Source organism: Grus americana, chromosome 1, assembly GCF_028858705.1.
Source record: "Grus americana isolate bGruAme1 chromosome 1, bGruAme1.mat, whole genome shotgun sequence".
NCBI lineage: Eukaryota > Metazoa > Chordata > Aves > Gruiformes > Gruidae > Grus > Grus americana.
The window spans coordinates 38,518,179-38,539,650 of record NC_072852.1 but is presented as its reverse complement, the minus strand read 5'-3'; the positions used below and the strand labels follow the sequence as shown (position 1 = coordinate 38,539,650).

General features: G+C 36.0%; 1 protein-coding gene across 3 annotated transcripts in view; it reads right to left on the bottom strand.

Annotated features, from left to right (window-relative positions):
- LEMD3 (LEM domain containing 3) overlaps positions 1-21,472 on the bottom strand; it is a 48,156-nt gene that overhangs the window by 11,549 nt on the left and 15,135 nt on the right. For 2 of the 3 annotated variants that reach the window (XM_054835186.1, XM_054835178.1), the window contains exons 2-9: positions 14,614-14,654; positions 12,135-12,201; positions 5,028-5,095; positions 3,042-3,121; positions 2,813-2,961; positions 1,928-2,029; positions 825-927; positions 413-591 (exon numbers count right to left, since the gene is read on the bottom strand). In XM_054835186.1, coding sequence (XP_054691161.1) covers positions 413-591; positions 825-927; positions 1,928-2,029; positions 2,813-2,961; positions 3,042-3,121; positions 5,028-5,095; positions 12,135-12,201; positions 14,614-14,654 — 789 coding nt within the window. The remainder of the gene's footprint in view (positions 1-412; positions 592-824; positions 928-1,927; positions 2,030-2,812; positions 2,962-3,041; positions 3,122-5,027; positions 5,096-12,134; positions 12,202-14,613; positions 14,655-21,472) is intronic. The other variant, XM_054835196.1, reaches the window with a different exon arrangement.

The following is a 21,472-nucleotide window of genomic DNA, read 5'->3' as shown; positions in this document are numbered from 1 at the left end:
GGAAACTCAAGTCTACAAGCTCTAATTTACCTGCTGTCATGTACAACCAATTACATTACTTCCAATAAGTACAAGGCATGTCAGAATTTGACCAACTAAAGAGTTTTTGTTTTGGTTTTTTTTAGTTTATGAAAAGGAACAAGCAACTCATTTTGGCTACATGCCCTCTGCTGTATTCCTACAGTAGCTATAACAGAACAACCCATTTTGCTTGAAAACAAGCAGACATTGAATACACATAACAAGTCTACTGAACAACAAGATAATAGAGAACTAGCACTGACAGTTCATAACAATACTTAAAGGTGTGAGACAAAACAAGTCTTTCATGTTCAAGTGACAAAACCATTTAGAAGTTAGATGCAGAAATTTAAAAAAAATGTATTTGTAAAATATAACTGAACTTCAATACCTTGGCCTTGCCATACTTTCGATGGTATTACTAAAATTTTGTCGCATGCTGCAGAAGGTTGCATCCATTTCCAAACCAAGAACTCGGCACCACCTATCCTTCGTGTCTCTGTGCGAACTCTAGATTCATTTGCTGCAAGAAAGTCAACTGCTCTATTCCAGACTTTCCTCATTTTCCTCCTTAAAAATTGAAGCAAAAATTACAAAGTTAGCATTATAACAACCTGCATAGCTGACATCCAGCATATAAGAGAAATCCAATATCTTTTTCCCCCACCTGTGTCAATAAGAATCTCCAAAAATATTACACTATGCAACCTACTGAAATTAACTTAGTTAACTAACCAATTTATTTTTACTATTTTTTCCTTATTTACATGTAAGGAAATTCAGTACTTTTAGTAAGAACATACCTGTCCTGAGGCGGTATTAAAGAATCACGCACGTGTAAAATAGGCATGTAAGGCTGCAAGTCTTTATTTTCAGAACATGCCTCGCTGTGACTTCTTAGAACATCTGAGGACACCATAAGAAAAACTGGTAACTATGTAGTTCATGTAGACATTAAGAAAAATACCAATTCTGGCAATAAACAGCTACTCTGAAGACCCCTCCCAATTTCAGTAGTTAAGCTGGTTTTGCCATTTTGAAGCATTTTTCCTCCTAACGATGCTGAGGGCAAGTCAAGAAGTCTAACCATACACACTGCCTCCAAGTACCCCAAATAACTCTGAAATAAAGGAAAAGAGTTCTTGCCAGTTACTCTTGATTGGTACTTTTAACTGTTAGCAAAGACAGCCACCTCTGAAAATGAACTGTTTTCCCCGCACCCCAAGAAAACTTGATTTGCAAACAAAAGATGTAGGAACAGGAGAACAGCTCCAATATGTCTACCCTCTCTGTATTTATGATAATTACCATAGGTGAAGTAATAAGACAACCGAAGTAAAAATGCATCCCAAACCAGCTTAAAACTATAAACACAAACTACTGAAAACATTGTTGCTTCAAGCAGAACAGAAGAATTTCAGAACGCAATTATGCATTCTATTTTAGTAACATAATTTCTGCTCAGAGTAACTAAAAAGTTGCTTTTTCTATGAAAAGCCACTAAGGATGGAATTGAGAGCTAACACACATTTTAAGAGTGGATATTCTATCTGAAGATACCTGAAAAGCCAGATACAGAAAGCAACATGTCACCATACTTGTAGTCAACAAACATTGCATTTATATTTGTTTTCAACGGTAAGATAAAATACCACCAAGTCAAATGGGACTTTATTATGGCCATGTTGATGTAATTCACAAATGACCATTTTTATACCAAAAGCTTTGATTAGGTTTAAAGGATGATGTGGGGTTTTTTTTTTTTAAACACACACACACACATTTGACCAAGAACTCTAACAGTATGATGACTGACAACAGGCAGAAAACATAACTGAACTAATGCCAGTAATTTGAAAGCTTAGAGCTGTTACAGATACATCAGGTGTGACTCAAGAAGCCATACCTATGATTTTTACCACCATATCATACATCTGCCTCGTTTCTTCTTCCTCTTTTGCCCAACGGTATTTCATGTAGTGCAAGACTCCCCAAACCATTGCTATACCTGCATTAAGATGTAGAAAACTCTTTAAATAGTATTAGAACATTGGTTGTTTAACAAAGTTTACAGCCCATACTTCAGAAGTTGGTTGAACTATCTAACATTTTGAAGTACTTTAAATTTCAAAGCTAGTCAAACACTCTGTACTCACTGTCAATGTCTTATATTTTACTTACACAGCAACACAAACACTTAAACTTTGAAGACCAGTTACCTTTAGAAAAAAAAAAAAAAACCAAAAAACTTTTCATTGTTTTACCAATAGCCTGGTATCCCATGACTGTGGTTTGAAATTTTACCCATTTGTGAAGAAAAATAGTAAAACAATTATATTGGGAAAAATTCAAGTCAAATCAAAAGTCACATAAACTGACAATTCCCAATATGTTAAGATTTAAAAATGCATAATATTCACTAATTCATAGACAAGTCACATACTTTACATTAGGCTATCATGTCTTTTTACCAAGCATTTTGCTTTTACAAATCAGTTCAACCTGGAATTTTTGAAAGCCACAAGGTATTGCTTGGCAGGGAGAAAGACAGAGTCCCCAATGAAGGAATATGTTCAGCTGACTACAGCAGCAGATGATAGCAACCAATGTGAAAATACAGCGGTGCAACAGAAGTGCAAAGCAAACTGCATTGTAATCAAGACACTGATAGGAACTCCCAAGTTTTACGGTTGAATAAAAACTTTCTCTAAATATGCTGGTTACATTTCCCCATGCGCTTACATAAACACAAGTTATAACAAAATGTTTATTTTTTTTTTAATTAACTTACCCAAAAGCAATATTGATAATCTGTGAGTTACATTAACAAACGCACGGCGAAAACGACACCTGAAAGACATCTTTGGACTAGTGGATTCCAGATACTTCACGTCTGTCACATTAGTGACATCCATCTCATTGGGGTCATTGCTGAGACACCTATTCAAAAATATACAGGGTTTATGACAAAGGATAAATTCTGCTAAAAGAAATTAAGTTAAGAAATAAAGATCACTTACTTTATGCCAACATCTTCCCCACTACTCAAGATCCATTGTAATGCTGTGTTAAGTACACTTTCATATTCTGGATCTAAATTCTGTCAAAGACAAATATTAATGAGTTATTTCATAAATAACCAGAAAGTTAGCATGCCACAGTAAATTCAGATAGTGCAGATTAGTAGCCAAAACTATGTGGTTTTGTTCTCGATTCTTCAGATTTTTCATAATTGTTTACTACACAAAGTGAATCTATACATGCTATGAGCAGCTGTCAGACTTACTAGCACTCCTCAAATTAAGGACTTTGAAAAGTCAAGCCCCATTTGCTGTTTTATTAACAATTCTAACCTACAGCAATAAAAAAAAATATTCAGCCACTAGGCGGTGCTCATTGAAAATCTACTTCAAGAGTAAAACTCAAACTAGATATAAACCCAGCTGAAAGCGGGTCCTACAAAAGCAGTTCAGGTCTTTTGGGGTGTTTTAAAGCAGCTTAATGAAAATCAATTTTAACTGATGTTCTGCAAATAGTCTTGTGTTTGTAGTTCAAGAACTGATATTACTACACAGAAACTGACTTTTTAAAAATTAGTTGGTATCAACTATCATAGGAGAACATTCACTGCTATCTGAGCTAAGGCTGTCTCCACAGTTCACCTTGCATGTTCTTTTGCAGAAAAAGAAAAGCAGAAGTGGAAATTACTATAGTATTTGAAATTATACTCTCCAAAAAGATTTATCTCAGTCTTTGTTTTGAACCTCACATAATGTAACTGGCCTAGAATTAAAGGATAAGCACTTACTAAAATACTAATAAAAAACCAGTAACTGTTTTATTTCCACTTTGAGAGTAAAATATTAAAGTTTTACCACTCAACACTGAAATTCTGCAAAGGAGTTATATTTATACTCCTAAAATGAGGAACTGCAGGGTTAAATGAGACTTTTGTACAAAGTGACAAATTTTCATATGAAATTTGAGCTTATCAGAGCTAAAACAGCTGTTATGGTAACAACTGTCATTCTTGCAGCACAATAGATAAGACCATCAGCTATCTGTCATCAACCTAATTTTTTCCAATGTATTCCCACAAAACACTGATTTTAAACAGATCTAGAGTATCATTGCCAAACCATAAACCAGTGTTAGCAGTTTCCTCAGGATGCTCTTAACCTTGCCACTTTTTGTCTGCTATGTAAACATTTGCCAAAATGTAAAATTTCTACAATTTGTATATTAAAAGTCACATCAGCTCAACTGCCCCCCATGCAATCAAAGAAATCTTATTCTCTCAGCTTTTTAAAAGCTTCAAGTAGTTTTCCACTGAAGGGTACACCAACGTGGGCTAAAATAAACCCTTCAGCTGCCAAGACAAGGCAAGAGTCATCTTTTATTTGGGGAGTAAGGCAGGGGAATGACAGCAGAATGCGATTTCATAATACCGCACGCCTATCAAATTAACAAAAAAGCCTTTTTTGACCATTTCTATTTAAAGCATCAATGAATGGTGTCTCCATACAGCTGCTGCCTGTCAGGCCCGCTGCACAGATCCACTCATAAGCCTCTCCTCCCAAAGAAAGGAAGACAGTATCCTTTTTTACTGTCTTAAAACATAGTATACTGATTTCTGGAGAAGCTTCTAGAGATTTGAATTTCATAAATTTATGATTTTTGTGTTGGTCAACTATCTCCATCAATTCAAATTATGCCCTGGTCATTCAACTAAAAGGGAAAAAACCTGCATGCTAGTTAAGCACTATCTACACTTTCATTGCAATTAAGCAAGTTTCTTTCACTGTCCTTCTCCCCTAAAACCTCACTACCTCCCCAAATTTTAAAAAAAAAAAAAGTAGCATGAAGACATCAATTCCAAAAATTTCCAAATAACATCCAATACTAAGTCAAACATTAGTCAATACACTAGGTATGAAACCAGGCTTTACAAATGTAACTTGCACAAATGTTATATACAACCAATGAAAAATACCTTGTTTGCTTACTTTTAAATATGCAGCTGCCTCCTGGACGGTAAGATTTCTTTGAATAGAGCTGCCACATTCATGTTCCCCTGGTAAAATCAAACTTTTATTTATTTCGATCTACTTATTACTGCATTTTATAAAATCACCTAAACACAAGCTTACAGTTAACACAATCTACAAAAGCAGCGGTAGCTCAATAATTCTTACAAGTTCCACTAAATACATGGAAAAAATCTCTGGACAAATTTCTCCTTCAAAAAAGTTTAAAAAACTGATGATTGTCATAGCTAATATGTACAAATCACATACTTTCTGAGCAGTACATGAAGTTGTACTGATATTTCAGTATTTACTCTGAAAGTAGAACAAAAGGACATTACCATGAAACAGTTGCTGTACCCAGACTCAACTTCTTCCAAATAATTTCCATCTACACTGAAACATGCATTATCTTTTATACAGACCAAGTTAGTTCCTGTTGCAACATATCCATAACAGTATTTCAGGCACTATGAAGTTACTACATTTTAGATTAGTTCAAGTTATTATGATAACTTATCACCTTCTTTAACATGTACAGAATCCCAACATGGCCTGAAACCAGTGGTTTTACCGTCCTCCTAGTTATTTTGGAAAGTATGCAGAAGTAGTCAGGAAATAAAGTATTATATGTGCAGTCAGTCCTCACAGCCACGTGCCATCATCATCCTGATTTTCTTTGCTAAATTGTACTAAGGTACCCAATTCATGCAAAAAAACCCCACACAGCACTAGTCATACTAACAAAGTCACACAGAAAAGGAAAAGGTCTAACATCAGTTTTATCTGTCACTAGGCCATCACTTCTGAAGAAGTGTCAGGGAGTGGCAAATCACTTTTTTCCTGATCTTTCTAAAAAAAAAAAATCTTAGCATCTGTAACTATGATTTTACTGTGCCAAAACAATCAAATAGGAAACAACAAATCCAGTCCTTCACTGCCTTGGGGTTATGCCTGCCTTACCTTCCTGAATCTATGCCAAGCTGTATTGTTTCCAAGGCCATAGCAAGGCTAGGAAAGCTTAAGATACTCATGCATATACAAAATATAAATGTTTGCTTATACTCTTACAAATTATTTAAAGTTGGAATTACTCCACACTGGAAAACCCTTTCAATGGAGCAACTTCAAGTATTAATTCCCCTACACAAATGAGAATGTTGGAGGCAATCTGAGCAAAAATTAGGAAATATTAGCAAGTTATGGAGAAGCATTTTCATGTCTCATTCACAGTTGGGAGTTCCAAAGAAATAAGTGTTTCTATGAAACAAAAGTCCTTCTCAGACTGCTAAAGCAAAGTTTTGTCCAATACACTTCAAAAGACTAAGTGAATTTGGCCTTGCAAGCCCATTGGCATAACAGGGATGCTCTTCTCTTACTGTTGGGTTATAGAGAAAAAAGGAACACTTTTTAAGAGTGCTCATATGCTATCTGGCCTGGAAGTGCTGCTGGAACTAAGTCTGTGTGCATGTGCATATTTTCAATCAAGCACTGAGCAAAAAAGATACTACTTTAAAGTTGTTTCACTTTATAATTAACATGCAATGTCTTAGACTTTCAAAGTCCCTGAGTCTACTGTGATAGCAAAACTAGAGAGATCACTGGTAAAAATTGACACCACCTTTGCCAAAAAACACTCTGAGTTTTGAAGTCAGCACAAGAACTGGAGTTATGGGATAGTCTTGTATCTAATTCAGGCATTTTTGTGCATCAAAATACGACCTGTAAATGTACATGTGTAATCATCAGTGATTTCATGTTTCAAGATCAGCAGACATGGGATAACTATGTATCATACTCATACAATCTTTTGTGTAAAGATGTTGTTTTAAATCTAGAACTGATGGAATAAATACAAACCCAAAACATATCTCTGTAGAAGCCACGTGTACAATCTCAATCAGGTATTAAGTTTTATGACATGAGCAGGCCTGATAGGTATTCATCCATTTAAGCTTGTTTTGTTGTTCTGTAACACCTGAAGTCTTCCTGGGGTCTTTCTAATATAGAAAAAGCACGTCAGTCAACCTGACTGAACAAAACAGCTTGTGAGAGCAGGGGTGTGAGACCCTTTTGCATAGGAGCTTTTGTTTGCTTTTTTAATTATCTAGATAAGCAAGAAAGCCTATTTATGAAATAAGAGAGAACAGAAAGCACGAGAGGTTAATACACAGAAAACAAACAAAACAGACAAGCAGGAGACCAGATTGTGAAAAAGGAATTCTTAAAAATAAGTTTCAGGATTCATTTTAGATTTTCAATCTTAATGAGAACACAGTATTACCTCTTGCAAGAGGACAAAAGCTCCCTTAGATGGGGGGGCGCTACTGGATTACTTTAGTAGTTTTAAATTCTAATCTTATTTGCCTTCTTCCAGGAATTACATTTATGCAGTATGCAGTGAACACACTGACTTCACAGCTTCTGGTCTCATCTTCAAAAACCAGCAGTTTCCTCAAAGTCCTGCTTCTGAAATTTTTTTTTTTTTTAGACTATATTCCCTCTGAACAAGTTTAACAGTTAAAAACGCCTTTGCTGCCGAGGCTCTGACAATGTTTAAGGCCCATCGGTTCAAATTACCCTCATGCAATGCTGGGGGGGGAGGAATAAAAATCACTTTCATCTTGCCTCCCACTCTTGAAACAAGTAAGCTAATCAGAGCTAGAGTTTCAGTCCTGTACAAAAAGCTGTTGGAAACGCAGTTTCTCATTCCAACCCGTCTATTGCTGAGAACCATTTAACAGCTTTCTTCTGAGACACTCATGAATCTGAAAGCCTGCAGAAAGTTAAGCAATTCACAAGTCAGACAACCTTCTGTTTTACTGCAAACAGCAGGATATTCCTATATGCCATTGCAGTCACTGCTTTAGCTAATAGTTCTGTAAATGAAGGCTTACTTTGAATAACTTTGGTGCAATCATTAACCACTTGGCTTGCAAACCCACTTTCCATAGTCTGAGCCAAAAATGTTTCCCAACTGTTCCATTTGAGGCCCTATATCCAGGAATAAAACTGAAGCAGAGGCAAAAAAACCCCCTTTATACAGGTCTGCTGCAAGATACGTCTGAGCTCTTTGTAAAAAACGCCCTTTTGCAAGCTTAGAGAAAACATGGATCTTTGCACTCAAACTTTCCTTGGGTACAGATCACTTCAATGTCAAGTGCAGTCACCCTTCTATTTGCCTTTGTGTGGAGGCAAAAAGTAACATCCCAGCAAGGATAACAAAATTACCTTTCAGCTTATGTTAGTATACTTAAGCAAGCCACATAACTTGAGTTTGTCTCCTAGAAATACTAACAAAAAGAAACTAAAGCCTCAGTTCTAAAGAAACATTTAAGTCTGTTCTCACAATTGCTTCAATACAGAAAATAAGTCAGATCTGCTTTTCCATGCAGGCTAGAATATTTGAAACTGACTTTCATTTGGGCATTTAGCATAATTTATGAGCTGCAGCATGTACAGTTAACAGAAATATCCAGAATTTTAAAATATTTGCTTTACAATGTAAATCATTCTCAAAGTACCAGAATCAAAACCCAGCGGAAATCTAATAGTTTAAGGAACACACTGATTTAGCACAGATCTCTAGCTTACAGGTTGATGTGTCCATCATTAAGTGTATGAAACATTTGTTTAGCAGGTCTCATGCTTACAGATTACTTGCAGCAGGACACTAAAGTGGGTAGCTGAATAAAAGCAGGAGCAGAACAAGTGTTGTGAGAGCAAGTAAGAATGCTTGATCTCCCAAAGGCAAATTCAACAGTACAGTAACGTTGCAGAGAACCAGAACTTGCTAAATAGTCTTTAAATCACTGGTTGGAAACAGCACGCTATCAATTACCTGAAGAACTAAAGATTAAGGAAAGTGACAGAACAGAGAGCCTGTGATAGCTATTATATACAGCAACTGACATTTGAAATTAATATTAAGTAATATCTAGCGTTTTGCCAAGATTTTCGTCCAGTCATGGATTTATCAGTAAGCCTTATTACACATGGAATTCTAATTCACCCCTGCATTTCAAGTACCTGTGCTGTGCATGAGCTCAGAAGGAAACTGTCTACATCTGATAGACTGTCACTCTGTGGAGAATGCCAAGCAAAAGAAACATCTAACTAAACAGAAATTCTTCATATACAAGAAAATAGGGTCATACCCATGGGTAGCTTGCTGCTTCTTGTGGGTACAGTGGTTATGGTTATTCATTTTGCGAACCTGACTGAAAATGGATGTGATTGACTGAAGTCTCTCCATGAAAGACCAAGATATCCAGTAATTAACGTATGCCTGAAGGAAGTCTAATTTAAATAAAGCACATATTTTGGTTTAGGAGAAAGTGTTAGGCACTGAAATATATACCATCTATAAAAAGTTGCTGCTTTGAAGAAAGGCTGAACCATTAGACCAGAACACAGGAACACAAAACTTCAACTCAGAACTGGACAAGTAGATACTGCTTCCCCCTCTAGTTTCTTGAGAGGTAGGCATTACTCATCATAGGTTGGGCAGACTAGTAATTCTGAGAACAGTGATGCATTAAAAGGCAATCTATTTTTATATAGGATAATTAAATCATTTTATATTGTATCAGAGCACCGCAGTACAGAATAGGTATCTACGGTTGGAACATAGTATATTAAGTCAAATAAAATTAACAGACTGTTACCCTGAATTTTTCTTCCTTCAAGCAACTTTCAATTGAAGTTGACAAGGCAAAAAAGTAGCTCAGTAAAAATATAAGAAGTCTAATAAAAGAAAGAGGGCTAGAAACAAATTCTGAAGTGACCATCTTCATGTTAGACAAGATCTTGAATAAAGCTTAACAGAACAGACTACTGCAAGTTTCCAGCCTGCCTTTTTAATATTAATAGTTATAACATGAACAAATGATTCATAGCCAAGTGTGAAATGAGAGAAACTTTTCCAAGTATGTGACAGAGAGACCTGAAAAGCACCACTTTTTATTAAAACTATATTCCTTTACTTCTCTCTCTTTTGAAGTGGTGCACTATGTACAAGAGCTACACTTTTAAACCCTGCATCTCTAGCAGCTTTCTCTGTTCTATAGCTTTTAAACAGCTTCCAGATACTGTGCCAGGTCTACATCAATATTGTATTAAAAATGGACAGCAGACTTCTTCCTCTCATACCTTAAGAAACCTGGCATTAAGGGTAAGTTCTATGTAAGTACAGATGAACTAGGTCATTCTTCAGACTGTGTGAAAGCTACTCTGCTGAGCAACCAGGTAGTCTCGCAATACAGCTTTAGTTTGGGGAATCATCTAACTAGAAAGTATAGCTGTATTTGTTGAAAGTACTGAAGATTCTCCTGGCCAAGAACAGACTAATAGAGATTAATGCACCTTCGAGACCTCAGGAAGAAAGCAGTCATCTTGGAGCATACAAATTCCTCTCATAAGGCAGACAGACAAACATTTTTATAAGTGTACGTGCACGTAAGTAAGCCCTAGCTAACGAAGAAAACACCCTTTCTTTCACAGGTGTAGAATTGAGGTGCCAAACCTTTTTATCCAGGCAAGTACATTGTTTACTGTATTGCCACCAGAGGGAGAGATGACACGCTGAGGGAACAGCAAGCTGTTATATTTTCTTGTCAAAAGACGGAATGAAGTAGCATAACCCAGAACTTCCACTTCACATGTCAGTGCTCTACTGTGCACAGCTGTGGGTCTCGTAAGACATTCCCACACACCACAGGCTGGCTACCCAACATGGAAAAATATCTTTTGGCCACAATGATTTATAGTACAGAATTATCTACTACAATCTATATAGCATCAAATAGTTTGAAACAGATAAAAATGTATCAAGATATAATTGACCTGTGAAAGATCAAGCATTCACTGTCAGAAAACAACAAAATTGAAGACCAAAGCAACTATTATTTTGCATGTACTCAGGTTAAACATCATTCTTTCACTATTTTGGGGGTTAAAGGATAATGTAAACAAGAAGAAATTTATGGGTTTTGTCCAAACAGCTGTTTTATTCACTGCAGATATTGTAAAAGCTCTGGAAACAAAAAGCTTCTGCGGGAAGATTACTCTTGCAGTTTAAAGGTATTATAGAGTTGCTCAAGTTTCTCATAGATTTCCTATATAGCCCTGACATACTAAATTGTCAGACTCATATCTGTCAAAGTTGTTTCCACATTTTTTTAGTGTTTGAGAAATGTCTGTAGCACCTGATAATAGTGGAAAAGCCTTCTTGGTGAAATTTGCTGTTGCAAAACAAATAGTTGGCACAAAGAACAGTAAGGCTTAAAAAACAAAAACTGAACCACTGCCTCCTGAATGCATTATGGATTTAATAAGCAAGGATGATAGATAAATTAATGGCTTAATAGTCATGAAAGATTCTGCTGTAACTCACACTCACCAGATGCCAAAGTTATAAGCACAGTCTTAACTTTACCATTTCCTGATTGTGACATGTAAGTATCTATGCAGTTTAAAGCTGTGTTAATTATGACTCTAGGCAAAAACACCATATTTTTTACTTTGAATATTCAATAATTAATACTAATCCTAAACACCATCTCTGACACATTACTATATACAGCACTTTTCATTACTATATAATTAGTATGGTTTAGTTGGACTATTTTGTCTAACAAGACAATCTTGTTCAACCACTACTGTTCATTGTGTTAGTAAGCATTTTCTGATTGTTGCAAAATATTTTGTTTTTCAGACATTTTCCCACCATAGTGAAGTAACTACCTTTAAAAGAAATATACATTCCTCTCCACATATAGCATATTTAAACCTTTTAATGAAATCAGATTAATAAAGCATTAAGACACTAGATCAAAAACCATACAGGATCACAATATTTAACAGCCTATTCATTTAACTAAAAAACATTGCATCAAAAGGCACTACACTGGTGAAAAAGGCAGTGTAAGTGAACTAAAAATGGGATTTCTAGTTTCCCAAAAATGGAATTCTACATGGCTACTGGGGCCCCAGCATACACCAGTTGTTGCAAATCACTATCTGAGCATAGACTTCTTTGTAGCTGTTGCCATAACACTCTTAGTCACAACATTTTTAAAGTGTTACCTGCTACTTGTGCCAATTTATCATGAAGTGCATATAAGCTGTTCATCATGAGACTTATTTCATCTTCCTAGAATTAGAAAAACACATTAATGTTAAAACAAACATTAGTAGAGATGCATTTTCTTCCATTTAGCCCAAAAATCTTTATATACCATGAGAAAATAAAAGGTGTTTACACATACAGGTGGAACACTGTAGTTTTTCACACATCAACAGCGATGCAAGCAATAGATTTTGAATCAAAGTATTCACAATATTGATTTTTCAGATCTGGAAATAAACTAGATTGCAGCCTGGACTCTGATGGATCTGTCAGTTAAAACTGACAGCTCAAAAAGGTTATTTTAATACTACTGAGAGAACAATGCAATGACTCGAAGTTTGGTGGGATTTGTTTTGTTTTTATCTACTACGTAAAAATAAAAGTTTTATTCTTAATGAATGTGCAGTGACACTTCATAAAAGCCACACTAAAGTACCATCTGGTCACATTCCTGCATAAAATTCATAGCGAAGTAAGATTTTTGCTGTCTACCTTCAAACTACAGTATTGATTAAAAAACAAAACAAGAAACCCCAGAAAGCTGTGGACAATACAGTCTTGTTGTTAGTTCCTGCATATGCCACTAGTATAAAAAGGCCTGATTCCCCAAACAAGCATTGATATGAAGTGTCATATAACCGTTACTTACAGGACAATTAAACTTTTTTATCAAGATATTGAGCAGTTTCATTGAAATATATCCAGAAACATTTTATATTAGAATGAATTATTCAAAATATGAAGATGAGGAACCTGCAATTACATACACAGAGTACTAAAGGACATTGTAAAACATGTTGGGGGGAGGTGGTGGTTTTTTTGGCTGTTGGGATTTTTTGGGTGGGTTTTTTTTGTCCTTTAAGTTGGCTCTGACTCCTGGGGCAGAGTCAAATAACTGAGATAAGACTACAGCCTTTATTCAGAAAATATGCAAGGAAAGTAGTTTTCCAGTTTGTGCATCTGCTGATTATATTCACATTGAAAAAACCTCAATATATTTTAATTCCCTGATGCACCAGCACTGACATAATCTTAAAGTTTGAATTCTCCAATATTTTTTTCCCCATAAGAAAACTGCTACCAAAAAGCAGAATACTTCTTTCATTGATCAAATATTTGACAAATTAATTCCCATAGACGATATCAACAATTACCAGCATCACCTCTCCCTATCCTGGTCCTACAAAACCATCATTGAGAATAAAATAATATAGTTGGTACTCCTCAGGAAGCTAACCAACCTCATTAACTCATTTCCTGACTGGAAAATACTGGGCATGGCAGAAGAGGAAAAAATCAGTCCTCTACCACACACACAAAAACAGTACTCCAAGTTCCATTTATTTGCCAGTAGGTACACCCACGACTTTACTAATAGCTACACTGAGACAGACATGTGAAACATTTTTGTGACCAAAACTCTTTTTTCTTAAATTAATGGTCAGACCACATAAAGGAACTGCACAGTATAACCTTTGTAGCTAATGAACAATCAAGCATGAAGCAGGATTACTATGGAACAACACACAAGCAACATAGAAAAAAGTATTATACAAAACAGGTTCTCAAGTTGTCAAGTCCAGTGCACAAGATGCATTCTCTCTGTGCTACTTAAGTCATTCTGAAAGAATCCTCAGAATTTACCCAACAAAATTCAATTTCTTCAAGAGATTCAGAAACGTTTTCTTTCCAAGTAACTGGCCAAGGCTACCTACTTAAAATATGCAATTATTCACTTTTGGAGAACTCCATCCTAGACAAAAAACTCAGTAACAACCAAAACAACCCACACAATTATCTTGCAATACTTGCTTATATATGCCTAGCAAAAGCAGATCACTATGTTTACAGTCCAGGCAGAAAGACTGAAGGCCAGAAGAGATACCTATCAAAACACATGCAGCAGAACTAAGAATAATCTGGATACCTTCAATGGTGACATCTCAAACGGTCATCCCGATATTCCAATTGGAAGAGTGAATATAGGAACAAGTAAGAGAATAGAATTAAAGTGTAAAAGAAAATTTTAAATGAATTCTCTGAAGGAGGCTAACCCTTGCTTCTCTATGGCACTGGAGTTTCACATCCATCTCTTACCAGCTGTCCTTTCAAGGTTGAGAAGCCAAATGGTAACAGTAAGAGACAAACTGATAAATTTAGCCTCAAAACTTACAACACCATTTCCTCATAGCTCTGTAACACAAGTTATGTAACATTTTCTTAGCATATAAAGTAATCAGCATGCCACAACCCAATCTTGTAGTCCTAGTTATATTGCCTGAGATGAAAAAGAAAAAAATTAAAACACTGAGGTTGCAAGAAGCGTGTTTACCTCATGCAAAACGTTCTGTTCAGAAGAATGGAGTTTCGGATCTATATTGGTTTATATAACCATTTGACAGACTAAAAATCTTAATATTAAGTGGTTTTACTTACTTCTACTATTTTTTGTAGTTCTTCACTGAAGGGATTCTTGACTGTCAAAAAAGAGAAAAAAATTAATTCATTCTAGAGTCTGAAAATACTAAAAAGGTACACCAACACTGTAGCTTTATGACATCACTGTAATCTTTAGATAAACAAGTCCATACTATGACAAATAACAATTAGAGAGCTATTAACCTTTGACTTAACTCTGCATTTGATACTGTGCTATACTAGCTTTTAGGTTAAACCAGAATCTTGTATATCTGTAAATTTCGCAGCTATTTCCATGCTTGCCATTTGCCAAACTCTTACTTTAATGACTCAACTGCACTGAAATCATAATTTGAAGGTTTTAGTGTTTAGTTTAAAAATGTAAACCTACTTTTTTACTAAGCAATAATCCATACAATACAAAGTTGTACAACTCATCAGCATTTTCTGTTCTGACAGGATTAAGAGATGACATCCTGAGAGCTCAGGTGAAAAGTGCGGTGTGACCAAATGACCATTCCTTCCTTTCTAAATAAGTTTCCACAGCTCCTGAGAGCAGAAGTTTATTTATTATAGTCCACTTGGCTACAAAAATACATTCCTCAAGGAAGAGAAGCTGAAATCAGACAAGTAATTTGTGCTGTGCTTCTACTTAAGACCGACCAGCTGGTAACTAAAAAGTTACCACAGGAGGAAGTGACCACCTGTCTTGCCTTTCTAAGCCACAAACTCTTGTCTCACCTACAGTTTGAGCTTATAAAGAAATTACAAGTTCTATGTGCTATTCAAACAGAAAATGAAGCTTCTACCGACCACAGTTCATCAAGCACAAACACAAAATGAAAAAAAAAAAAGTATCCTGGGAAACCTGACACAAGAGTGACAGTCTAGGTTGTAGATGTCATCAGGTTGATGTTGAAAGCACACCAAGAACAGGTAGTACTTGAAGGGGCACGCTGCTCCATATGCAGTTTTACCAAAAATAGAGTTCTTCCAAATGAGAAAACCCCCATACTGTCCACTACTTCACGGTGTGATACATTTGCATAGAAAATCTGGAAGAATCTCTCAGTCTGGGAAGAATTTTGTGCATTTTGAAATCCTGCAGCTCAACGTTCTATACCAAGGCACAGTAAAATACAAGTGCCATCTTAAAGAGTGTCCAAAATATGTAATTCCATTTACATGGTATAATTACACCCACCCCACCCAGATATTGCAGCTGTTTACACTGCATTTCTGCTTGCATCTGAAGGTAACTCAGCAACAGCCTCTGATAGTGCTAACCAATTGGACTTCTTATAAGGCACTCCCATGCATAAAGATATTCACAAAACATTAAGAAGTGCCTCCCCAACAGTCAGCTGATTGACAATACCTTGACTCCTGAGCCATAACCATGATTATGAAGCTTATCAGTTTTAGTTATAAATGGGAAAAATAAGAGAAATAAAGGCGGACACACTAAATCAAATTCCTAGCAAGATTTCTCAATTAGGAGAAATGGAAGATACAAAAGGAACTAAGGACCAACTTACAAACCAGAGGTTCCCTAACCTTTGCCAAGTGTAATAGCATCTGGATAAGTAAATGAAAAAAAATAATTTTATAACAAAAAAATGAATTATTTGTAAAACAATCTAATTTTTATCACCTGCACAAACTTCCATAGCACTGCTGGCAGCAGCCAGATGCTTACCCACTTCACTTATTTTGAAAGGCAAGTGGGAGTGATTACTGTTTCATTGCTCCTACATGTAGCAATGGTAAGGAACACATTTCTACATTTACAGTCAACAAATGATGTATAAAATAGTGGGGCAATGAAAATGATTTATAAGTAAAGAAGAAAGCTTGATTCTCTGAAATTTTGCAAACAACAGTTTGTCCATGTGCCTGAGCTCAGAAGAAAATTAAGCATGCTACCCACCCAACAACAGGCACTTCAGCTTCCTGATACAGCAAATGGGAAAAAAAAACAACCCCATGAAACAAAACCACCCAAACACAGGATCTGGTTTTCACAGACATCTGAATACTTGATTCAGATATCAGCTTAATTAAAACTGATAGAAGCAGAAGATGTTCAAGCACTCTTGTAAACCAAGCCCTGTACCACTTCATGATTTCATTCTATAGGTGCAAATTCTCAGACATTGCGTACTAGATTATCAAGCTACCAACTTTACAAAGCTTCTATGTATTTCATTCATTAACTCAGCAGAACATTCCCAGTACACTAAACTTTTAATCTAAATAGCCTAAAATAGGATTAGAGAAACACAGCCAAGGCTCTAGATGACTGCCAACCTCCCAGTTTGATCGTTAGTTATCCAGACAGGATAATTATGTAATTATGGTCTCTTCCCAAGGTCAATCTTATTGAGCATACATGAAATCTTGATTATATGGTTTTAGATTGGAGGGGGCAGGGAAGGGAGGGGCATGAGACACAACAGTGTGTAGATTTCAATATACCTGACAAGTATATATTTTAGCACTCATGAAAGCCATGGAACACACACAAATGCAGTACTTCCATGCCTGCAAAGATGCAAACTGGGAACTGTCAGCTGCAATTCTACATATGCTAGGACAGCACAGCACTTAATTGAAGGCAATGGTGGTGTTATATACGGACTTTCCCAGCGTCACAATCCCAGTGTGAAGTCAATCTAACACATAAGCAACTTCATATTTTGATAAATTAAAACACTGAATTTATGAAGCAATCTGTATAAGGTGTCAATGTTTGCTTCTCCTTCACAAATACATAGTGATTAAAGTAACAAAAAACCTCACTGTCCTCCAAAATTATCTATCACAAAAATTTAACCAATCCTTGTAATTCATTACTTTAATTACTCACACTATAGGATTTCGACAAAATCTCTCTGAAGTTAGTGATTTTATGACAAGTTAACCAATAAGTGAGATACATAAAATGTAAGATGTTAACATAGTTTAGGATGCCTGATGCTTAAAGAGGCAAGTATGATAAATGCAACTGCAGCAATTTATCAGCTGCATATGCACTTAACAACTGTTAATCAATCTGCATCTCTTTACCACATAACCTTGATTAACTTCAGTGAATAAGGCCACTCCTTAACTACTTCAGTAATTCCTCTGTTCTGAATCCACCCTTCTTTCTTTTGGCCAGGATCTAAGCTCTTACCAAATCCTCCCACTTGCTCCAGCCACAGATGTAAAGTTTTCATCTACTCCAACATGTATAAGGTATTTCAATATATTACTTCAACCTTATTGGTTCGAAAAGTTTCTTGACAGTTCTTAAAAATATATAAGTATAGTTTCAAGAGGAACAAGAACTTGTTCTACCAAACTAAGCATTAATTTAATATCTCACTACCAGAAGAGTTTTTTTTATGTGAACACATCATACTTCCAAGGCTCCTCCTGAAAAAGGGTTCAAGACCTCTATCACAGAGCAAAAATTACCAGCTTTTTTAATGATATTTTCATATCATATTTTTTATGATCGTCAAGGAACAAATTCTCACCTACTTATACCACAAAGCTAAAAACTACAGAAATAATTTTCTAAAACAGGAATCTCCTGACTGTTGTCCTAGGGGGTCTTCTCTCCAGGTTAGCCAACCAACCGACTATCACAGTTATTGTCCTCAAAAAAACAGGGATGCAACAAACTACCTGGACATGGCAATCTCATTATCCATCAGAACTCCCCAGACAGCAGCAAAACTGTGAGAACCATGGCAGTTTTACCTGGCCACATGTGAATACTAGCTGCAGGACTGAAAAAAAGCAAGAATATTTTCATGGAAGAAAAAAAAAAACTAATCAAAAACTTGACAAAGGGAACCATACCAACTCCCCCAAAATGCTGTAATAGCTAAACATTCTGCTTGAAAGTATAATATATTGGGAGAAGAACTTTATTCCTGGCAAGATGTAATGATAATAGGATTCTTTGGTCAAACATGGAAGGAAACAAAAAAGTAAGCACAGTAAGGGACATCATCCTCACATGAAACTTTATTTCAGAACAGGAAGGGATAAGATATCTAGATTTCATTTTTAAGAAGTGATCTTATTTAAATGCTAGTTAATCAAGAACAAGACAATAAGATTACCAAAAAGCCTTTGAAAGAGATCAAAGCAGCATACAAATATTGTTCTGGTTAACTGAAAAGATTACTAATGACCCTTAGAAGTAATGAATTTACACATATTACTGTTGGGACAAGCTGTACATGATGACTTACAGACTACTAGAATTCCTAAGAACGGCAGAACTGGTCAGTCTCAAATAATGAAAAGCAACCAATACAAAGCTAAGGGTCACAGCACAGCTCCAAAGCATTCCAGCCAAAGCTGTCACCGCAAATGCACATACCAAGCCATCTCACAGAGATGGTCAATTTTAGGAATACAAGTGCAGTCAATGTCAATATACAAGGTTAATTTTCACTATTCATCTTTAGAGTAACAATAAAATCACTCACCACCACCCATTTTCCTCCCTAATACATTGGTAACAATTGCAGACAGACACAGTATTTACAAGGACTAGGTTTTCTTCAGTAAGACAAACAGGGAGCACAAAGAGATTTCTCCTCTGTTTCAAAATATGCTTTAACAAACAAGAAGTTGCAGCCTAATTGCAGACATCTGTGAACACACAAGTCAGATTTATAAAGTCTTAATGGGACAAGTTCCAAAGATTTATCTAGCTTCACAGGCAGTCAGTCATACCTGGAAAGACAACATGCACAAATAAAGATACCTTTGCTTGGGACATAAGCTAGAACCGTATCACTAATATGGTACCAAAAAATAAGGGATTCAGTTACCTGCTGATCACCAAATTAGGATGCCAGAAAGTAGCTAATCCTTCCACTACAGCTACCTCCTAGATGCTGTGGTACCTGGCCCTGAGCCACATTACCATTCTTGCAATTTCAGTATTCAATACACTTCAACAGGTAACATCAACACTGAAGTATGAAGGAAGTCACATAGGAACAAACCAAGGATTCAACTAGCCCAGAATCCTGCCTCCAGTAGTAGCAACTTTTACTCTTTTCAGAGACACTTGTCCCTAACTGGAGTGGGAAGTCAACATAAGCGGCAAAAATGAGTGTCAGAGAATAAGAATATAAAGTATATGCTGGTACTTCAACAGAATGTTCTCCCAGTCATAAAAAGATTTGCACCACAGAAGTTGGTTTTTCCCCCCCTAGATTATCAACTCCAATGTATTTTTCCCTACCAATTTGTCTAGTCCCACATTAAAAGCTTGCTTGGGGTTAGCTTCAACAACATACGGTCACAAAGAGTTCCACAACTTAAACATGCATGTGTGAAAAACCAGTTTCTCTGCTTAGTCTGAACTTGCCCCTTTTTAACTTGAGAAACTCCTCCTTGTATTAGAGGAGACAGTAACTAATCAGACCCTATTCGCCCTCTCCATAATACTCATGCCTTTACTTCATTCTTCAGTCCTCACTCTTCCACACTCAAAAGTCCTATCCCTCCTTGCTATGAAAGCAATACTATGCTTTTGATCATATTACAACTCTCTGAACCTTTTTGCAGCTCTACCACATCCTTTCTGAGGTTGGGGACCAGAATTGGACACTATTCAAAATACAGGAGCACCATAGATTATTAGTGCCACACTGATATTCTCAATGATATCCTCTCAAATATATTTTGTTCTCAATTCCCTGCCTAAAAAAACAGAAAATCCTACCATTGTGCTTCCTTCTTGACCACTACCGAATATTAAGCTAATATTTTTAACAGAATCATTGTAATGCCATAATCTATTTCTGAATGTACAGATAATTTGATTTTATAAATGAAAAAGCAACTTTACAATGCAAATTTAAGGAGCTGTAAAGTCATAGCTGCAGAAACAAGAATGATCCCAATTAACCTGTTAGCATTTCATTTCTCAATATGATGATACCAAAAGTGCCAAATACCATCCATGAAAGGATTCAGAGACCGTCACTGCAACACACACTTCCAAGCTAGCAACTTCTGCAGAAGCAAGAATGTTCCTCCCTGCAAACAGGAAAGTACTTTTTTCCTGCCCATCCACCATGTCACAAGCAGACTAACCCCAAAATAGAAGCAGTATTTTTTCCAAAATTTGTCCTGTAAAGGTGTGTTCAGTAAGTAGATAACTTAACGCTTTCCATTAGAACTTTTTCTTCATAAAATATACCTTAGCTGGATAATGTACTGTTAACAGATGAAGCAGCAATACTGGAAGCACTGCTATCCGAAATGGGCCTTTAGCCCAGCCTTTTGCTACAAGGCAAAACAAGTTCTCAATAATTTTACAATGCAAGTACTTTCAACTAACAGATCTGTAACTTTTTTCGGTAAGTTTGGGGTCAAGTATGATTCCACCCTGTGACATACTGTGTATGTGTCAAGGACAATTCTAAAACATTGTCTCTGAAAGCTCCTAAACCCTAAAATGCCAGAAAAACAAAGAAACAAATTATTAGAGGAAGTTATTTCATAGCTCCATCTTTCAAACAGCTTAAATAAAATAATCCTACCTTTATTTTCCTCTCTGCAATTACTCAATGCTCGAAACAAGTGAGTAGTTTTGCATGACCTGCATCTCCAGATTGCACTAATTCTGGTAGAAACCACTTTGAATCAGTAGGCTAAATCTCTGTGCTTTGATACTAAGACACTAAGTTATATGTCAAGCTGAGCAATTCCTTCACTACAGATCATCTTTGTGTGCTTTGGAAAAAGTTTTTATATTTCTGAATCAGTACACCATTACAGTTTGAATAGTCCTTGGCCATTACAATTTTGAACAGTAGCACAGTCTGCCACAAGGATTAGAGAATTCTAAAAACAG